This window comes from Piliocolobus tephrosceles, chromosome 14, assembly GCF_002776525.5.
Source record: "Piliocolobus tephrosceles isolate RC106 chromosome 14, ASM277652v3, whole genome shotgun sequence".
Classification (NCBI taxonomy): Eukaryota; Metazoa; Chordata; class Mammalia; order Primates; family Cercopithecidae; genus Piliocolobus; species Piliocolobus tephrosceles.
In genome coordinates this window covers 21,946,806-21,964,480 of record NC_045447.1, presented here as the reverse complement: position 1 = coordinate 21,964,480, position 17,675 = coordinate 21,946,806, and the positions used below count along the sequence as shown (strand labels likewise).

Here is a 17,675-nt window from a genome sequence, read left to right as displayed (position 1 = left end):
TCACTAAAGGTCTCAAATAAGTTGACACTGAGTTCATCAGAAAGAAGTTCATCTTGGGTAGGCCTGGCTGAATTAAGTGAGCCCTTAAAAGAGAATAGGGCCTTGAAGGAGGAGAGTCAAAGTGTGATGATCTCCTGCTGGCCTTGAATAAGCATGTTGTGAACCGCCTACAGGGGAGGCATGTGGCAAGGGCTTCAGAGTGGCCTCTAAGATCCGAGAGTGGTCCCTGCTGACAGCTGGCAGGAAAACAGGCACATCACTCATACAGCTACAAGGAAATGAATTCCGCCAAAAACCACATAGGCTTGGAAGAGGATTGCAATGGCAGTCCACTGACCCCTTGACTTCAGCCTCTTACGTGATCTTGAGTAAAGAACCCAGTTATGCCATGACTGGACTTTCACCTACAAAACTGGGAGTTAATAAATGCATGTTCTTTGAAGCTACTATGTTTCTGTCAATGGGTTACTCATAGAAAACTAATACATGATCACAGAGTGCTGACACTCACACTCTCCCCTCAACTAGAACAATCCTGAGCTCAGATCTGGTTGGCAAATGTCCCCATCTGGATGGCTCACAGGCACCTCAAAGGCAGCAGCTCCAAAATTCAGCTAGTCTCTCTCTCTCCTGAACACCTATCCCTCCTTCCCTGCCTGGCTGTGCGATTCTCCCAGTCCCTATGCTGGAAACCAATGCTCATTTTCAGCAATCTTCAGTGGCTCACCTTCTTGGAGCCAGTCAGTCACCGGATTCCTCTAACTGTATTTTTAACATGTTCCTGTATCCAAACCTTCCCATGCTCACCCAGAGTGCTCCCATTCTACCCCAATAGCCTCCTAACTAGTCTCCCTACCTTCAGTCTCTCTCCCTTCTAGATCTTCCTCTTCTGTAGAAAGTGTGATCTTCCTAAAACATAAATGAAATAATATATCCCTTCCTTCAACAGTAAATCCCTTCCTGGCCAAGGCAGGCAGATCACCTGAGGTCAGGAATTCAAGATCAGGCTGGCCAACGTGGTGAAACCCCATCTCTACTAAAAATACAAAAAATTAGCCAGGCGTGGTGGTGCACGCCTGTTGTCCCAGCTACTCGGGAGGCTGAGGCACGAGAATCACTTGAACCTAAGAGGCAGAGGTTGCACTGGAAGAGGTTGCACTGCACTCTACCCTGGGTGACAGAGTGAGACCTGTCTCAAAAAACAAAACAAAGCACACAAAAAACACCCTTCCTAGACTTGCCATTTCATGGAGGTTCAAGTGCAGGCTCTTTCCTGCTCACACGGACATGCCAGTTTTTAGAGCTTGGCCACCTCCCATCCATCTTTCAGGTATAAGCTGTAGTATTGGCTTCTCAAAGGTACAGTTCATAAGTCTCCTGATTACATTAGTTCCTCTTTTCTTCTCATCAGAGGCAGTCCTTACAATTTGGAATAATATATTCATTCATGAGTCTATTTGTGAAATACACTCTCCCTTCCCTTTTTCCTCTGGCATGACTAGAAATTTCATAAGGAAATCCACCCTGTTGGTCTATTTCCCACCATATTCCTTGTCTTCAGCAAAGAGTCTCAGCAGAACTAGGTATTTAGTAAACATTAGCTGATTATGCAAATGAAAAAAATGAATGAACTTGGCATTCAAAGCCTTTCTCAATCTGGCTGAATTTATCCTTTCTAGACTTTTTCTTACTGTCTTTCTTCACATATCTTATATTCTAATAACACACGACACTATTTAACCATGACAAAAACCCTGTGAGATAGGATTATCATTTCCATTTTTGAGAGGAGGCAATCCAGGCCGGGGAAGGTACATTCACTTGCCCAAAATCTCCCAAACTGAGAGTCAGGATTAAATAAAGTTATGCACGTAAGCATCTCACACAGCTGGTGACATACAGCGGGTGCCCATGACCAGTGGCGTGGTCTCTTTATCTGGAAAAGAGTTTTGCAGGGGTAGGAGAACCCTGGCCGTCTCACAGGATTGGGAAGAAAAGGGATGACAGCGTGTTCTTACTTGGGGCGGAAAGCAAAGAGTCACAGTCTCTCATTCTAAGGAAAGGCGGGTGGGGGAATCCTGCTGAGCCTAGTTGAAAAACAAGAAAGCGAGAGAGACTGATTATTCCTTCTCGCTAGTGTAAGCAACTAAAACGACATGTTTGCTTTATCGCCTTTGGTCTCCCATTTGATTCCTGACAGCCATCTCCCTCCCTTCGATGGCGGGCTGTCAGGTGCTGAGCTGGTTGGCATTGCACAGGAAGAGGAGTACAGAGAACAATTTAAACAATATTTCAGGGACCATCATGGGCTGGAGGAGGATGTTTTTGTAGTTAGCTGGCTTTCTTTCTGCATTCAAGGAACCCTCATTTGCCAAGACTGCTCGATGTTTCTGTGGGTTTGGGTAGAAGTAGTCCAGGAGGCATCTTTAAGGGGGGAAAAAAAAAAGCCAATGTCTACTTTCTTTAGGTTTGAAGGAAGGGAGAGAAGAGAGACAGATAGGAGCTTTTTAAGCACATAACAATTTCTGAATACATAATTTTCTCTTCTCTAATGTCGTTAAATAGGGCCAAATGCAGACGTAGATCAAAGCTAGGCTTCTGTACTTTACTGCATTTTACTGTGCTTACAAATAAAGGGAATCCAAACTCCCAGTTTCTCTGTCCATGACAGTTTCTCTCTCCAGAAAGCCTGTATGAACTACCAGAACATTCTGGAGGAAGGAGTCCACTCCTACAAATCACCAACAGTTAAACATTTGGGCAAGAGTTATGGTAAGCAAAATGAACAAAAATCTACAAGGTTCTCCTAGGCGACAGTTCTGGGGGATTGTGACTATGAACAGTCTTTGGAGTCAACCGAAACCCAATTCAAGCCACAGCTATGCAACTTATTGTTAGGAAGATTAATGAATGTGCAATAGGCCTGACACAAAAGTGATCCTCAGTACATGGTTGCTATAAATAGTTATTCCCCTTATAATTGTTATCTAAGTTCCAGGCTTGGAAAATGGGGGGATACACTCCATAGGGGCCCAAAGCCAGGCCAGGAAATGGAATGTGCTGACTGATTTATCAAGGAAGCTCGAGAGCGGTGATTCTCAATGCTGGCTGGTATTAAATAATTAGAATCTGAAAAGGATTTCATACTTATATTAAGACTTTTAGCCAGACAGTCCCATTAAATGGGTTGATTCTTGGATTTGGCATTTTAAAAAGTGATTCTGAGATTCATTTAGGCTAAAGAACTACGCAGCCCTGACAGCTCTTCTTCCCACACAGCTGAGGCCACCTGCCCTGATTTAGGTCTTAGAACTCATGATTCTCTCAAGTAGGAAGCACCAGAGTGCCCAGCCTCCTATGCGGGCCCTAAATATTCAGCTTCTCCAGCTGACCTTATTGTCTTCTGTTTCTCAAAAGGAATCCTCTTCCTCGGGCCTTGGATGTTGTAGTTTGCTTTGAGCCTGGCCTCCACGCCCCCCAAAAACCCTTCATCATCTAGTGCATCATCCTCGGGGAAGATTCTGGATTGCTTAGACTATTTCTAGAAAATGGTCTTTGAATCCTAGCCTGTGGCTAAGTTCTTACTTCTTACTGACAGTTCTCCCCAGTGGTGTGCTGGTAATTGCTTAACAATGGGCTCTCTGAGCAAGAGCAGGCAGCTCTTTTAAAATATTTTAAGTATTTTCCAGTTTCCATAGTAGGAATCTTTCTCCTATGGCTGATTACAAGCTCCCAAAGTGGCATCGCTCACAGCAGAGTTGGGAAGAGATGAGCACAATAGGTTCTCAACAAACCGGGATGGGCTGGTCCCTGCACAGCACTGGAAGTCATCCTTGTCGTATGTTTTCCTGCCTGACCAAATACCAGGCCCCCTCTGTTGGTAGTGCCCCAGGAGGGCTGGTCCCACGGATGCTGCCTTTTGTCCTCCATACTGAACTAACTTTTCAGCGCCTGAGCTGGTTCTGACCACCACTATTTCTGATCCCAGCCCCTCCCAGGCTACCTTTCCCCACCATCCTGGGGGTTACAGAGCTGATACCAGGAAGTTCTCTGGGATATGATCAGGTTTCCTGTATCACAGGATATGGGGGATACACAGATATGGGTATCCTCTTCCTGTCTCTTTTTGAGTAGGTACCTTGTGTCAGGCACTGTCCTATGCACTTTACATGATTTATCTCATTCATCCTTATAATGGCCTGACCACATTCTGAAAACAAATAGCTTAAATACAAATCCAAGCTTCTCTTAACTCATGACAGCCTCAGGAAAGTGAACCCTCTCAATTCTTAAGTTTCTTCATCTGTAAAATGGAGAGAAAAATAATCCCTTTTCCTGGTATTGTTTAGAATAATATGAAATGATGCATTTAGAGAGGACAGAACAGCATAGAGAGAATTCAATAAAACTAATACAGTTTCTTCTGTTCTTTTCCTCTATCTCCCTTCTTGTTGAACTCATTTCTATTATGGGCCCTAAAATGGTTTTATTGTGAACTCAGAGATGGTCAAACTCTACCTTGCTGGTCTACAGACAGGAAACTGAGGCCCAAAGCCTTGCTCAAAGCCTCCTAACCAAACAAGAGACACCTAGGATTAAAGATCACATCTTGGCTGGGTGCGGTGGTTCATGTCTGTAATCCCAGCACTTTGGGAAGCTGAGGCAGGCAGACCACGAGGTCATGAAATTGAGACCACCCTGGCTATCATGGTGAAACCCCATCTCTACTAAAAATACAAAAAATTAGCTGGGCGTGGTGGCATGCACCTGTAATCCCAGCTACTCGGGAGGCTGAGGCAGGAGAATCACTTGAACCCGGGAGGCGGAGGTTGCAGTGAGCCGAGATGGTGCCATTGCACGCCAGCTTGGGCAACAAGAGCAAAACTCCATCTCAAAAACAAACAAACAAACAAAAACAAAACAAAACACTCAAGTCTTAGGACTTCCAGTGATTTCACGAGATTCTCTTGCGTGGCTCTTCCTCCTCCTGTCCGTCACCCAGCACTCTCTCCCGTGGCTTTCCACCCTGTCTTAACTTCCCACTGCTTTCCCTGCACCCATGTCCAGGCCCTGTAATAACCAGGTAAACCCACCCCATGAAGGCACTGAGGCATTCACCTGTTGGTCCTCTAGCTAATCCTTTTTCTCGAGCCTCTAGTCATGTTGTGCTCAGTGGGAATCCCTGCAGGATAGGGAGCAGCAGGCTGATCTGCCCCATATCTTGGACACGTTAACTCTCCTTAAAGCCTAGCCCTCTCTTCCAGATTATTCTGGTTGCAATGATGTAGAGGCTGATAGAATACTTGATTGATCTGTCTTCAGTGTTTACTCTGTTCTGAGTAGCAGGTCCTGGGGGTATGCTCTGCAGCTGGCAGAGGGCAGCCAGTAGATCTGCCCATGAGCAAGGCTACCTTTAGGCAAGAAGCAGAGGATGGTGAAGTGAAAAGCTGCATCACAATGTCCCCAAGGGGCTAGGCCTACAAAATTCACATTTTCAACAAAAATGTTTATTGCTTTTTCCTTTTTCTTTTTCGTTTCTTTTCTTTTTTTTTTTTTGTTTTGAGACAGGGTCTCACTCTGATGCCCAGTCTTCAGTGCAGAGGTGCAGTCATGGCTCACTGCAGCCTTGACCTCCAGAGCTCAAGCAATCCTCCAGCCTCAGCCTCCCGAGTAGCTGGAATTAAAGGCTCATGCCACTACATCTGGCTAACTTTTTTTTGTAGAGACGGGTTTTTGCCATGTTGCCCAGGCTGGTCTGGAACTCCCACACTTAAGTAATCCACTCACCTTGGCCTCCTAAAGTACTGAAATTACAGAGTGAGCCACTGTGCCTGGCCACTATTGTTTTTCTATAAGGAAGATTAATTTGCAAGCCAGTACATTTGAAAGAGGACCTAGAGACTGTGTGGCTCAGGCACTGATGTGCTGTAACTGACTAGCAATGAAACAATCACATGGTGGGTGCACTTGGCTAAGCATTTCCTCAGCTTATGTTATCTCATTTAATCCTCATAACAAGCCCAAGGGAGAAGAGAAAGACAACTACTACACTTATCCTCCTTTACTCAAGAGAAACTGAGCTCAGAGAACAAATGTGTCTTGCCTTAACGTTCTGCAACGCTAGGAAATGGCAGAGCAAAAATCTGAACCCATGTCTACTGATGTTAATGCCTATGTTCAACCTAGAAGCCCTACTATTTTCTGGGTGTATTAGTGCAAATAATTTCAACCTGACAAAGTTGCAAAGATACGAAGAGTACAAAGAATGTCCATCTATCTTTGGTCTAGCTTCACCTGTTGTTAACATTTTGCCTCGTTTGATTTGTCATTTGAGAAGATGACATTTCTAACCTTGAGGAAAATGCTTCCCTTCTCTGAGCCTTGGTTTCCATGTGCATAAAATGGAAGATTGAATGGATTAACCTTAGAGTGAAACAGAATGTTGTTGTCCGATGAGAAGTGACGGATAAAGGGATGAGGTAAGCCCTTGGTCAGTGGTCAAGGCGTAGCTGCTGCCTCTTTCTCCAGCCTCATTTTCCATCATTCCTGCACATGAACTTGGTCTCTACTCAGTTCTGGCATCTCTCCTCCACCTCCTTCCCCAGCGTACCATGTACCATCCGCCCTCACACCTTGGCAGGTACTCTTCCGCAGACGCTCAGCTTTCACTTCATCCCATTTTCATTTCCTGGAGTCTCTGATCCATTTTGGGACTCATGGCTTATATTTCATAACAGGAGGTTTCAGTTCCCAAAGGCCTCCTCTGCAGATAATGGCTTGAACTTTTCCTCACCTATCCTTTTCCTCAAAAACAGGATTAAACTGTATGTGTGTGGAGGGGGGAGGAGGGGAGAATCATAAAGAAAAGTCATACAACCATATACCTTAGCACAAAGTTTTGCTTATGGATTGAGTGGTTCTTATTTATAGAAAATCCCAGCTTAGGAATTGTCAAATTAAAACAAGCAACTAAAACAAAGAAGTAAGACAACCAGTAGCATTCATGCTCTGGTTCACTGTGCTGGAGAACTAAGCAGCAAAGCTTAGAGGAAAGTTCGTGAGATTGGGGATCAGAAAACCTGGATTTCTATAACCGGCCGAGCAACCTGCAGATGAGAAAAGCGAGGTCCAGAGAGGGAGAGAGATGCACCCAAACTCACACAGCACAGAGCCGGGCTGGGAGGCTCATGCTGGGTGCTTGCACTGCTGAAATGATCCGGCAGCTATAACGGCTCTGTCTGCTCCTCAGCATTGTGCCCAGGGCTGGGCAAACCACCTGAACTTCTCATCTGGACCTTCAGCTGTACGCTAGCTCATCCTGATTTGCAATGCTGCCCTGTGTGAGCCTGCACACTCTTTGCCTCTAGAGATTGTAACCACTGTGAGGCTGGGTGCTGAGGTCCCATTTTCTCACTGCCCAGCAGCACAGTTAGTAGGGTCGCTTATTCCACAAATACAGGCTAAACTACCATGGGGATCAGCCTTGATGACATATGATGTAAATATCCTTGTATGACAATAGGAAAGTTGAGGCCCCAAGGGAGCACAGGCTTGCCAAGGTCACTAAGCTAGTTAATGGTGAGGTATGGACCAGAGCACACACTTCCCGACTCTGAGTGCAACATTCTTTGCTCTATGGAGTACCATTTCCGATGAATAGATGTTAAATTCTTCCCAGTAGTAACCTATTACATTAGCTAGTTTATTACTTAATACTGTAAAATGCCATCAGAATTGGAACACTTAAAACAATGATATACTGTGGGGTTATTTACTCGATCAAACATAGAATGCCTTGCACGACAAATAGACTCTTTTATTTATATTTTGTTTGTGTTTTTCTTCCATTCTTTATTTTTATTTTTATTTTCCATAGGTTATTGGGGTACAGGTGGTATTTGGTTACATGAGTAAGTTCTTTAGTGGTGATTTCTGAGATTTTGGTCCATCCATCACCTGAGCAGTATACACCGTACCCTATTTGTAGTCTTTTATCCCTTGCCCACCTCCCACCATTCCCCTCAAGTCCCCAAAGTCCATTGTATCCTTCTTATGCCTTTGCATCCCCATAGCTTAGCTCCCATGTATCAGTGAGAACATACGATGTTTGGTTTTCCATTCCTGTGATACTTCACTTAGAATAATAGTCTCCAATCTCATCCAGATTGCTGCAAATGCTGTTAATTCATTCCTTTTTATGGCTGAGTAGTATTCCATCATATCTATATATATATGATTGATGGGCAACAAATAGACTCTTTTAGACAGAATGATCATAGATGATATGAGGTTAGAGTGATTTTCACAGAGCATGGTGAAATTGTACGCATGCTTCCTGGACATACCAATGGTTTGAGGCAGGTGAAGGTAACATATCAATGGTTTGAGGCAGGAGTCAGCTAAGGTTCATGGGTGAAATTTGAACTGGCACCTGTTTTTTAAAATAACGTTTATTAGAAAATATTTATGTCCATTCATCTATGTGTTGCCTATGGCAGGTTTCACAGACCAGCAACAAAGTTGAGTAGGTCCAACAGGCACTGGAAGGCCTGCGAAGCTGAAATGTTTACTAATTGGCCACTTACAAACAACATTGCTGACCCCTTATTTAGAAGTCCCACCAGACATACATATCTTGGTCTCTCTTCGTCTGTTTCTCAATCTCTTCGCCTCTTTTCTCCTTCCTTCCACTCTCCATATTGATGGCTACAGTTCTATGCTTTGGGATGAGGTTCTACCCGGATGTACCAGACACCCCTCCAAAATAGTCCCATTCTCCTTACGAAGACCCTAAAGCTTAGGAAAGACAAAGTACTTCCCGACTATACCTCAAATCTGTTTCATAATGGATCCTATTGCTGAAAATGGGATTTGAGCTGATTTAGTTTGGAGCTCAGAATGTTCTGAAGGGAAAGAAAATATGAGAAGAACGAACAGATATTTCTTGAGCATCTTTGGGTAAGATCCGGCACCATCGACTCTGTGCTGACTCTGTGAGGCAGATGTCAACAGCTCCATTTTATGCAAAGGGAAGCACCCACGGGTTAAAATCCATCCGGGGACACATGGAAGTGATGACAAGGTGAGGTCAGGACTCAAAGCCAGGTCTGGCTGAATCTAATGCCAGTCCTTATTTCTCTCATCGGATATGCTAAGAGAGAGATCTATGTACAAACACTTGTTAGACATTTCCTCTCTCCTTCTGCTCCAAGCCCCGCTCCCCACTGCTAGCCCCCAGTGTAACCTTTTCTGCCATGCAGCCTTCTGGCCTGGTTACATCGTTCCCAGATGGCACACACAAAAGTCACACTCAAAGAACTCAGGCAGGGTGCGCTTTTCACCACCAGTGCTTAGGCCCTCTTACCACTGCTGGGCATGACTTTCCTGGTGTCCTTGAAGTGGAAAAATAGGGAGAGATAAGGCCTCAGCTCTGCTTACCAGGAGCAGGAAAAAGAAGGGAAGAAGAGAGCAGACCCTTTTCAAGCAAGCAGGCATAAAGCGAGATAAAACAAGAGGGGGCAGACAGAAAAGCAGCCTCCATCCTGAACACCTATAAGCCAGACCCTGTGCAGGTGTTTCTTTCATCCATTCACTCGTCATTCGTTCTTTCATTCAAAATATACACCCAGTGCCTACTAGGAGCCCATCCCCCTGTGCTTGGTGTTGAGGATAAAACTGGACACAAATGACAATGTGTCTATCCTTGTGAAGTTTCCAGTTCAGTGGAGGACACAAATAGTACTCAGGGAGCATATCAGTAAATGTAAAATTATAGTGGCAACCAAGTCTACAAAGCGGGTACATCGCAGCATCTGGTATGGAATGAGACACGGAAATTAACTCAGGTGCGGACAGCTTTGCAGAAAATATGCCATTTAAGTGGAGGTTTCACGTGAGGGGGGGCAGGTGAATGAGTCAAATGGCGGGGAAGAGCATTCCAGGAGACAAATGTTGTGAAGGCTGTGGCAGGACAGATGCAGGAGTGCTGGGGAAGAGGTCCTGGGGAGAGGTGGGGTGTGGAGGGATGGAGCAGACAGAGCCCTGGGGAGAGAGGCAGGGCAAGACCACTCAGAATTGCAGGTGGGGTAAGGAGTTTCCGTTTCATCCTGAAAGCAAAAGGAAAGCATTGAAAGCTTCTAAGAGGGGAAACAACATGATCCATATTTACATTTGTAAAGACGATCACTCTGGCTACATGATTGAGAACGGGCTGGAACACAGCAAGGGAGACCGTAGAGGGGACTCTTAGCAGTTTTAAAGCAAAGGATGCAGGTGGCAGGGACTAGGATGGCAGCAGCAGAGAAGGGGAGAGCTTGTTGGCAGAAGTTGAAGTTATAAAGAAGATACTCATTATTTTAATCTTCACAATGACCCTGTGAGGGAGATGCAGTGACTGCATTTTAAAGATGGGAATTTGAGAATACTGGTTCATGTCCCATGGAAGAAAAGAGGCAGAGCCACGTCTGAGATTCAGGCAACTTCCCAGCCTCAACTCTTTCAGGAAACCCTCGCATATTTACCTGCTGTTTATCGTGTCTTTCTTCTCCCAAAGCTGGGATAATCTGAAACACTCAGTTCAATAACGTTGTCTTCCAAAATCTTCTAACATCTGAAACAGTCTGAACTGCAGTGCAGGGTCCCTAAGAATAATTTCACCATGCTGATCGAGTTGCTTTTGAGCATTCCTCTTAAATCTCTACTTAGAGATTGAAAAAGTGAGACTCAGAGATCAGCAGGGACTTGGCCAAGGTCACACAAAAACGTTGTGGCAAAGCCAGGACTGAAAATCACAGTTTCTGTCACACACAGATGGCCCCAAAGACTCAACTTCCTTCTGAGTACTTCAAAATGGTAAAGTTGAATGTCTTTATCAAAGCCCACATGCCCCGAGATTTGGGAAACACAGCTCAGCTCCTACTTTGCAGATAGACCTGAAATGGTTATAGTGAATTCATATGGAGTCCCAAAGGCTATTAGATGACCATTCTTAACTAGCACAAGGAACTGCCTTTCCTGGTACTTTTATCTCTTTCTTCCCTCACCTCCTTGCACTTCATCATCTCTTCTGTGTCACAGCTGGGTGGGCTCACACACCCCTGGGCAGACTGCAGGGAACTGCTGAGTCATTGCCTTTCCTAAAGAGGAGCTGAAATGGTGATGGCAGAGGAACAGGAGAGGACTGAGATGTTACAGGTCCAGGCAGGCCTGGGGGTGTAGGGAAGAAAGAACCCATCAGAATAGCCAAAGGGGACAACAGAACCATTCTAGTGTCACAGTTAGACCCTAGAGGAGAGAAACAGGAAAGGGGAGTGGCACTGGACATGGGGGAGGTAAACAGGGTGCAAAGGAAGCTGGAGCTGGAAGCCAGGTACACCCCAGTAACAGGAGATTCTCAGAAATATGCACCATGTCCCATTCACAGACAAGTAAGAAGAGATCTCAGAGATCAAATTAAATTGGCTCCCACTCGTCCACTCTCCCATGTTTCAGATTAAAAAACAGATCTGGATAACAAAAGAGACTTTACTAAGGTCACACAGCGAGTTGGTAGCAGATCTGAGACTCCCTTCCTGTCCCCACAGTAAATCCTTCTCAGCAACTTCACTCTGCCACAACGTCTCTCCCTCCCTACCTCCACCCGAATGCTTCACATATATCAAGTGATTTTAATCTTTAGAACAACTCTCTATGCTTTAATCTCAATATCCTCATTTTACAACTTAGGGAATTGATGCACAGAGACATTAAGTTCCATGATTAATATGGCATTGCCAGTAAGTGGGAGTTGGGGGGGGGGGGCTGGGATTTGAACCCACGTAACCCACCACCAGAATCCATGCTTTTAGTACTATGCTCTGTGTCAGGCCTCTGAGCCCAAGCTAAGCCATCATATCCCCAGTGACCTACACGTATACATCCAGATGGCCTGAAGCAACTGAAGATCCACAGAAGTGAAAATAGCCTTAACTGATGACATTCCCCCATTGTGATTTGTTTCTGCCCCACCCTAACTGATCAATGTACTTTGTAATCTCCCTCACCCTTAAGAAGGTTCTTTGTAATTCTCCCCACCCTTGAGAATGTACTTTGTGAGATCCACTCCCTGCCCCCAAAACATTGCTCTTAACTCCACTGCCTATCCCAAAACCTATAAGAACTAATGATAATCTACCACCCTTTGCTGACTCCTTTTTTGGACTCAGCCTGCCTGCACCCAGGTGAAATAAACAGCCATGTTGCTCACACAAAGCCTGTTTGGTGATCTCTTCACACGGACCCGTGAAACACTCTGTTGCTCTTGTATCACCAAGGGCTCCTGGACCTCCCTTGGCTCACCTCTGTCCTGTGCATTTTTCCCATTAAGTCAGTGAGTGCTGAAGGCACCCTTACTCCTGCCCAAAGTATATGAAAGAGAAAAAATAGATCACAGCCCTTTCATGAGGAATTCTGGTACTTGAAGACTGGGACATGGGGTTCTAAGTTCATTTGCCTAGAACAAAGATGTTGCAGAACCAAATTTACTCTCTATATTCAACAACAAAAAATTGTGGCAGCTGCGGCAGCAACAGCAAAAACCTAACAACATCAAACACAGTATTAAGAATGCTCTCCCTGTGATCCTGCAAAAAGGGTAGGGTAATTTATGCTCACTGAATCTAAGCATTCAATTCCTTCCATATTCTCTCAATTCCCCTCCTTGTTGTCTCCTTTTCTCTTAGCATTTATCACCATCTAATAGATTTGTATTTTGATATAATACAAACCCCACAAGAGTAGGAATTTTAAATTGTTGCTTGGTTTGTGTCCCCAGTGCCTAGAAGAGAAGCAGGCATGTAGTTGGTGCAGAACAAATATTTGCGGTATGTATGAAAGGGAGAAAGAAAGGAAGGGAGGGAGGGAGGAAGGGAGGCAAGGGAGAAAGGAGGGAAGGGGAGGGAAGGAGAGGGAAGGGGAGAGAAGAGGAGAAAAGGAGGGAGGGAAGAAGGGAGGGAGAGAGGAAGGAAAGAATGAAGGGATGGAAGGACAGAGAAAGAAAGGAGGCGCTGGGTTAAATCTTTCATCTTGGGGCCTGTAGCTTGCTTTAGCTTTTCTAAGTTGAACACCAATTTATGGGGGACACGCTCAGTGATAGATGTTTTTCCAATTATCTATGAATAGCCCAGGCCTGCTGAGGGGACCCATTGACTTCCCCAACCCTAATTCTGGCTGCTGGATTGTGTGAGGGAGAAGACCAGTCAAGAATCATCAATCGGCAACTTCTAAATCTCCGATGCAGATTCCAGGAAGCTGAGGATTGCTTGTTGGTTTTCTGGCTAAGATCAAGTGGAGAAAGCTGAGGAATGGGAAGGAGTGAGAGGCAGATTCCGTTTTTCCAGTGGCTTCCGAAGTTGCAAACCCTTCCCATGTAACGTGTCAATGGCAACACTCCTCCCACATGGGGCTTTTCAGTGAAAGATGCCAGAGGTGAGGAGATAGGAAAAACAACAATGAGAACTGAACTGACCTTAATAATGTCTGACTTATTTCGCTCTTAGCATACACTAGGCACCATGATAATTTTTTTACATAGCTTAACCAAAATTCATCCACAGCCCCACGAGGCAGTTACAAGGTCCAACTTGTAGATGAAAAACTGAGGCATACAGAAGGTAAATAACTTGCCTAAGAGCAAAAGGAGCACACAGAAGCTATGGGGATCTGCACTCTTGCAATGTCCACTGTGCATGGATAGAATGCATGCAGAATGGTTTGTGAGAAAGCTTCCTCCTCCTCCTTCTCCCTGCCCCAGCTCCTTCTCAGCCCACTTCTTTGTGGCGGTAGAAGAGGAGGGCCAGGTACCCTGCCACATGACCTGGACCTGTTTTTTGTCACAGGACCTTCTTTTCAGTGGGTGGTTAGAGCCCATGCATGGATCTGCCCTTTATCACTGGCATGGAATCAATGTTTGCACCCCAGAAGGGTCTATTCCAAGAATGCAGTCTCAGACTAGCTGCTTTCCTGTCCTTACGGACAATCCAAGATGAGGAATTACATTCACAGGCAATTGCCTGAAATATGCTATGTTTTCCCTTCAGCGCACGTTGAAGAATGATGGATCTTGGCCACAGGTTTTAGACCTTTGTGGAGTCCTGCTTCAGCATTTGGCCATTCCCCTACATTGAGTGACACTGTGAGAAATAATTATGCACCAATACTGAATTTTATCTGTTGAAGAAACCGTCTAGAAAGTCACATGGTATCTTCTTTATACATACCAAGTAGAGGACTTTATCTCTGGTCTGGTGAGTAAAATTTCCTGAACAAATACTTGATTCTTTCCCATTAACCCTGTACATTTTATTTCTGAGTATGTTTCCCTTTACACTTTGACTGCCAGGAATTTCTTACTTAAATTGCCAGCCTCTTCTAAGAACTACAAAACAGTATGGCAGGAATTATTCTGCATCAACCCAACCTGGGTTTGAATAATTTTCCTTATTCTTATTTTCATATTAATATGATTAGTTATTTCATTTTCTGTTCTGAATTTTGAAAAATCTGCATAAACTAAAAAAAAATCCACAATATTTTTTGAGGAATAAGGTAGGATAGAAAGCAAATAAAGAATAAGTCAAGAAAATGATATATTGAAGGTCACCAGTATAGCCAGGGCAGCAGATACTAAGCTCAGTTTTAACCAGATTGGGACCAGGTTAGAGAAGATTTAGGATTTGCTAGGGAACACAAAATTGGTTTCCAGGATTTCCTTCTACAAACTCTGGTTCCGGAACCTTCCAAGGACACTATTACCTTTGCTGCGGCGGCGACTGCGGTACTGCTCCGTGTAGAACGTCAGCTGCGTTTCATCGTCTGCCTCAGAGCCCGACGTCCCCTTGGCTCTCCCAAAGCTGATTCCCCCTGTGAGGAAGCACAATCCAGCAGTCAGCCTTCCAGGCCTCCAGAAGTTTGTGAGATTCCTCAACCATCCCAGAGATCTGCAACCCCAACCCCAGACTTCTCTGTAAATCCCAAGCCACCCAGGAGTCAATGTGATGAATGGAAGGAGTTCATGCTCTGCAGTGAAGCAGATCTTGGCTCCAAGCATGGCTCAGCAGCTTCTGGGCTGTGTGACCTTGATGGGAAATCACACCTTTCTGAGCCCTGGGTTCTGTCTTTCTAAAATAGGGATAAAACTATTCACCTTGTGAGATTGCTTTGAAGATTAAAGGAGATGTAATATATAAAATACCTGGTCCGCAGTAGGTCTTAAATAACTGATAGCTATTGTTGCTTTTGGTGATAAGCAAACACTCTAGAAAACACTCTAGATAACTTAATTTTAACCACATTTCAATTAAGTGCTTACTATATGCCAGGTTCAGAGCAAGACGCTGGAGAGACAAAAATAAATACGACTCAGTCTTTGCCAGGCAGGGAATCATAAGCTAGTCAGGAAGACAAATGGAATCCTAAGGAGGCTTAAACCTAATTCATGGCTTCTGTTTACCACTCAATGAGATGCTAGGAATATGGGGGAGTGCAATTTATTTCAACACAGAGGGTCTGAGAAGGTTTTATGCAGGAGCGAAGATTTAAGTCAGGTCTTGAAGGATGGATGGGGCTGCACTGGTAGAAAAAGGAGTTCCAGCAGAGGTACCAGCTTGAGCACCCTCAGGAATGGGCCATGTGGGCAGTCGGAGGCAACATTAAGTGGAGAAATGACTGGGAAGACACATAGTGGGAGGACTTGGGTGCCAAACGGAGGATAGGGAGATTTACTTTGGGTGTCATGGAAGGTTCTAGAGCAAAAGTATGAATTGACCAGCCATGGTGTGTACAAGGAAGAACACTCCAGTGGTACCGAGGCTGCAGGATGGGTGCCAGGCAAGGGAAGCAGCCAGGAGGCCCAGTGACCACCCAGGTGAATGGAGGTCTGGGGCTTGCAGGAGGGCCTGTGCAGTGAGGGTGGGAGAAGGAGATGAGTGCAAAGGGTGCTTCAGAGACAAACTCAGAGGACTGTGGAGGGAAAAGGGCAATGCATTCATATGCTGTGAATGACAGATTGCAGAAAGGATAAGAAAGAAGGCTAAAAGCAATTGTGTCACAATACTAATAGTCATTAATTCCAAAGAGAGAAATATGAGTATTTTTTATTTTTATCTTTGTGCTTTCTGCATTTTTAATTGCTAAAAAAAGACAGGATATGGAAAGAGAGGGATTAAAGGCTTGGTAAATTATTTACTCTAGAGAAGAAATAACCAGGAGAGAGAGCTTCTGAGGATACTGGGTGTGAGTAGATGGGCACAGGAAAATAAGGACTTTGGTTTTTAAAATTGTTTCATTGATGGGGCTTCAGACATCTACGGTAATAGACTTTCTGGGAGGAGACTTAAGAATCTGGTAAAAATGGTTGCCCTGGATGGAGAATTAAGTGGCTGAAAGATGGGAACAGAGGGAGGCTACTTTTCTCTACAAACTCTTTGCATCTTTTCAGTCAAGCACCATGCAAACCTATTACCTATTCGAAAATTTCAACTGAGGAAAAGAAAAACATACATTAGAAGCAAATGTTATTCAATTCACGAAAGAATTTATTATGTAATTTCCTCAGGTAGGGTATTTGAAATGGCATTCAGCATACAGAAATTCTACTTGCAGACACTTTTTCTGCAATATGGTTATTACACATTCATTCTTCTAGCAACATTGTTGCACAGTCTACTACGTAACTAGAAGATTTGTAGACATTATTGCAGACAATCATCATCATGATATACTCATAAGAGTGGTATAATTAACAAACTAGATAATAAAGCAAAGATGCAAAGACATGCTTAGGCAAAGTTACTTGCATAGTCACACAGCAGATGGCTAGGAGAGTTAAGCTTTGAGGCTAGTCTGTCCAACTCCAAATTTGGTCTCTCTGTAATACAGGCATTGTTTTCCTTAAAACCACTCATGAGTGAACCCTGAAAGAGCAGATCATCCTTTGAGTGTCAAGGTGCTAAGTACGGCATTCAGAGCTTTGTACCCAACATCTCATTCATACTACTGAATTCATACTACCCTTAGGAGGGAGGCATCACTGTGCCTACTTTACAGATGAGGCAAGTGACGGTCAGAAAAGAAACATGATTTGCTAATAATGAGTGAAGATGGACTTTGAAACCAGGTAGAACTAATGCTCAAGCTCAAATTTCTAGTCACTTATGATGCTGCGTCTCGGTTTCAGGCTCTCTAAAATTGAAAGATTAATATCTGCCTCCCCACACCCATCCTTCCCTGAGACGGTATGTTCTAATGAGTGGGAAAGTACAAGGACAACAACATTTGATCTTTGTCCCAAATGTGTCATCAGGCAAGGTCTGTCCCAGAGCCTTAGTGCATACTTTCCCCAATCCCCAGCAACTAAAAGCAGGGCCTGGAGACATGAGGAGACTTCAGATTCTGCCAGATTCAGTTCTCCATTTAGAGGCTCTGCTTTGAAATGGAATTGGCAGGGACCTCATGGAGAATTTGTAAGTTACTAGAGAGCAGAGGTCCCCAGAAGCCAGCAGGGCTTTTAAAATTGCCATTAAAATATTTTACTGTTAAAAAAGTAAAACAAAAAAAAAAAAGGAAGAAGAAGAAGGAAGAAGGAAGAAGGAAGAAGAAGGAAGAAGGAAGAAGGAAGAAGGAAGAAGGAAGAAGGAAGA

At 44.3% G+C, this 17,675-nt stretch overlaps 1 protein-coding gene across 3 annotated transcripts in view; it reads right to left on the bottom strand.

The window, feature by feature from the left end:
- ASTN2 (astrotactin 2) overlaps positions 1-17,675 on the bottom strand; it is a 997,023-nt gene that overhangs the window by 656,238 nt on the left and 323,110 nt on the right. For all 3 annotated transcript variants that reach the window (XM_023223654.2, XM_023223656.2, XM_023223655.3), the window contains one exon: positions 14,791-14,898. In XM_023223654.2, coding sequence (XP_023079422.1) covers positions 14,791-14,898 — 108 coding nt within the window. The remainder of the gene's footprint in view (positions 1-14,790; positions 14,899-17,675) is intronic.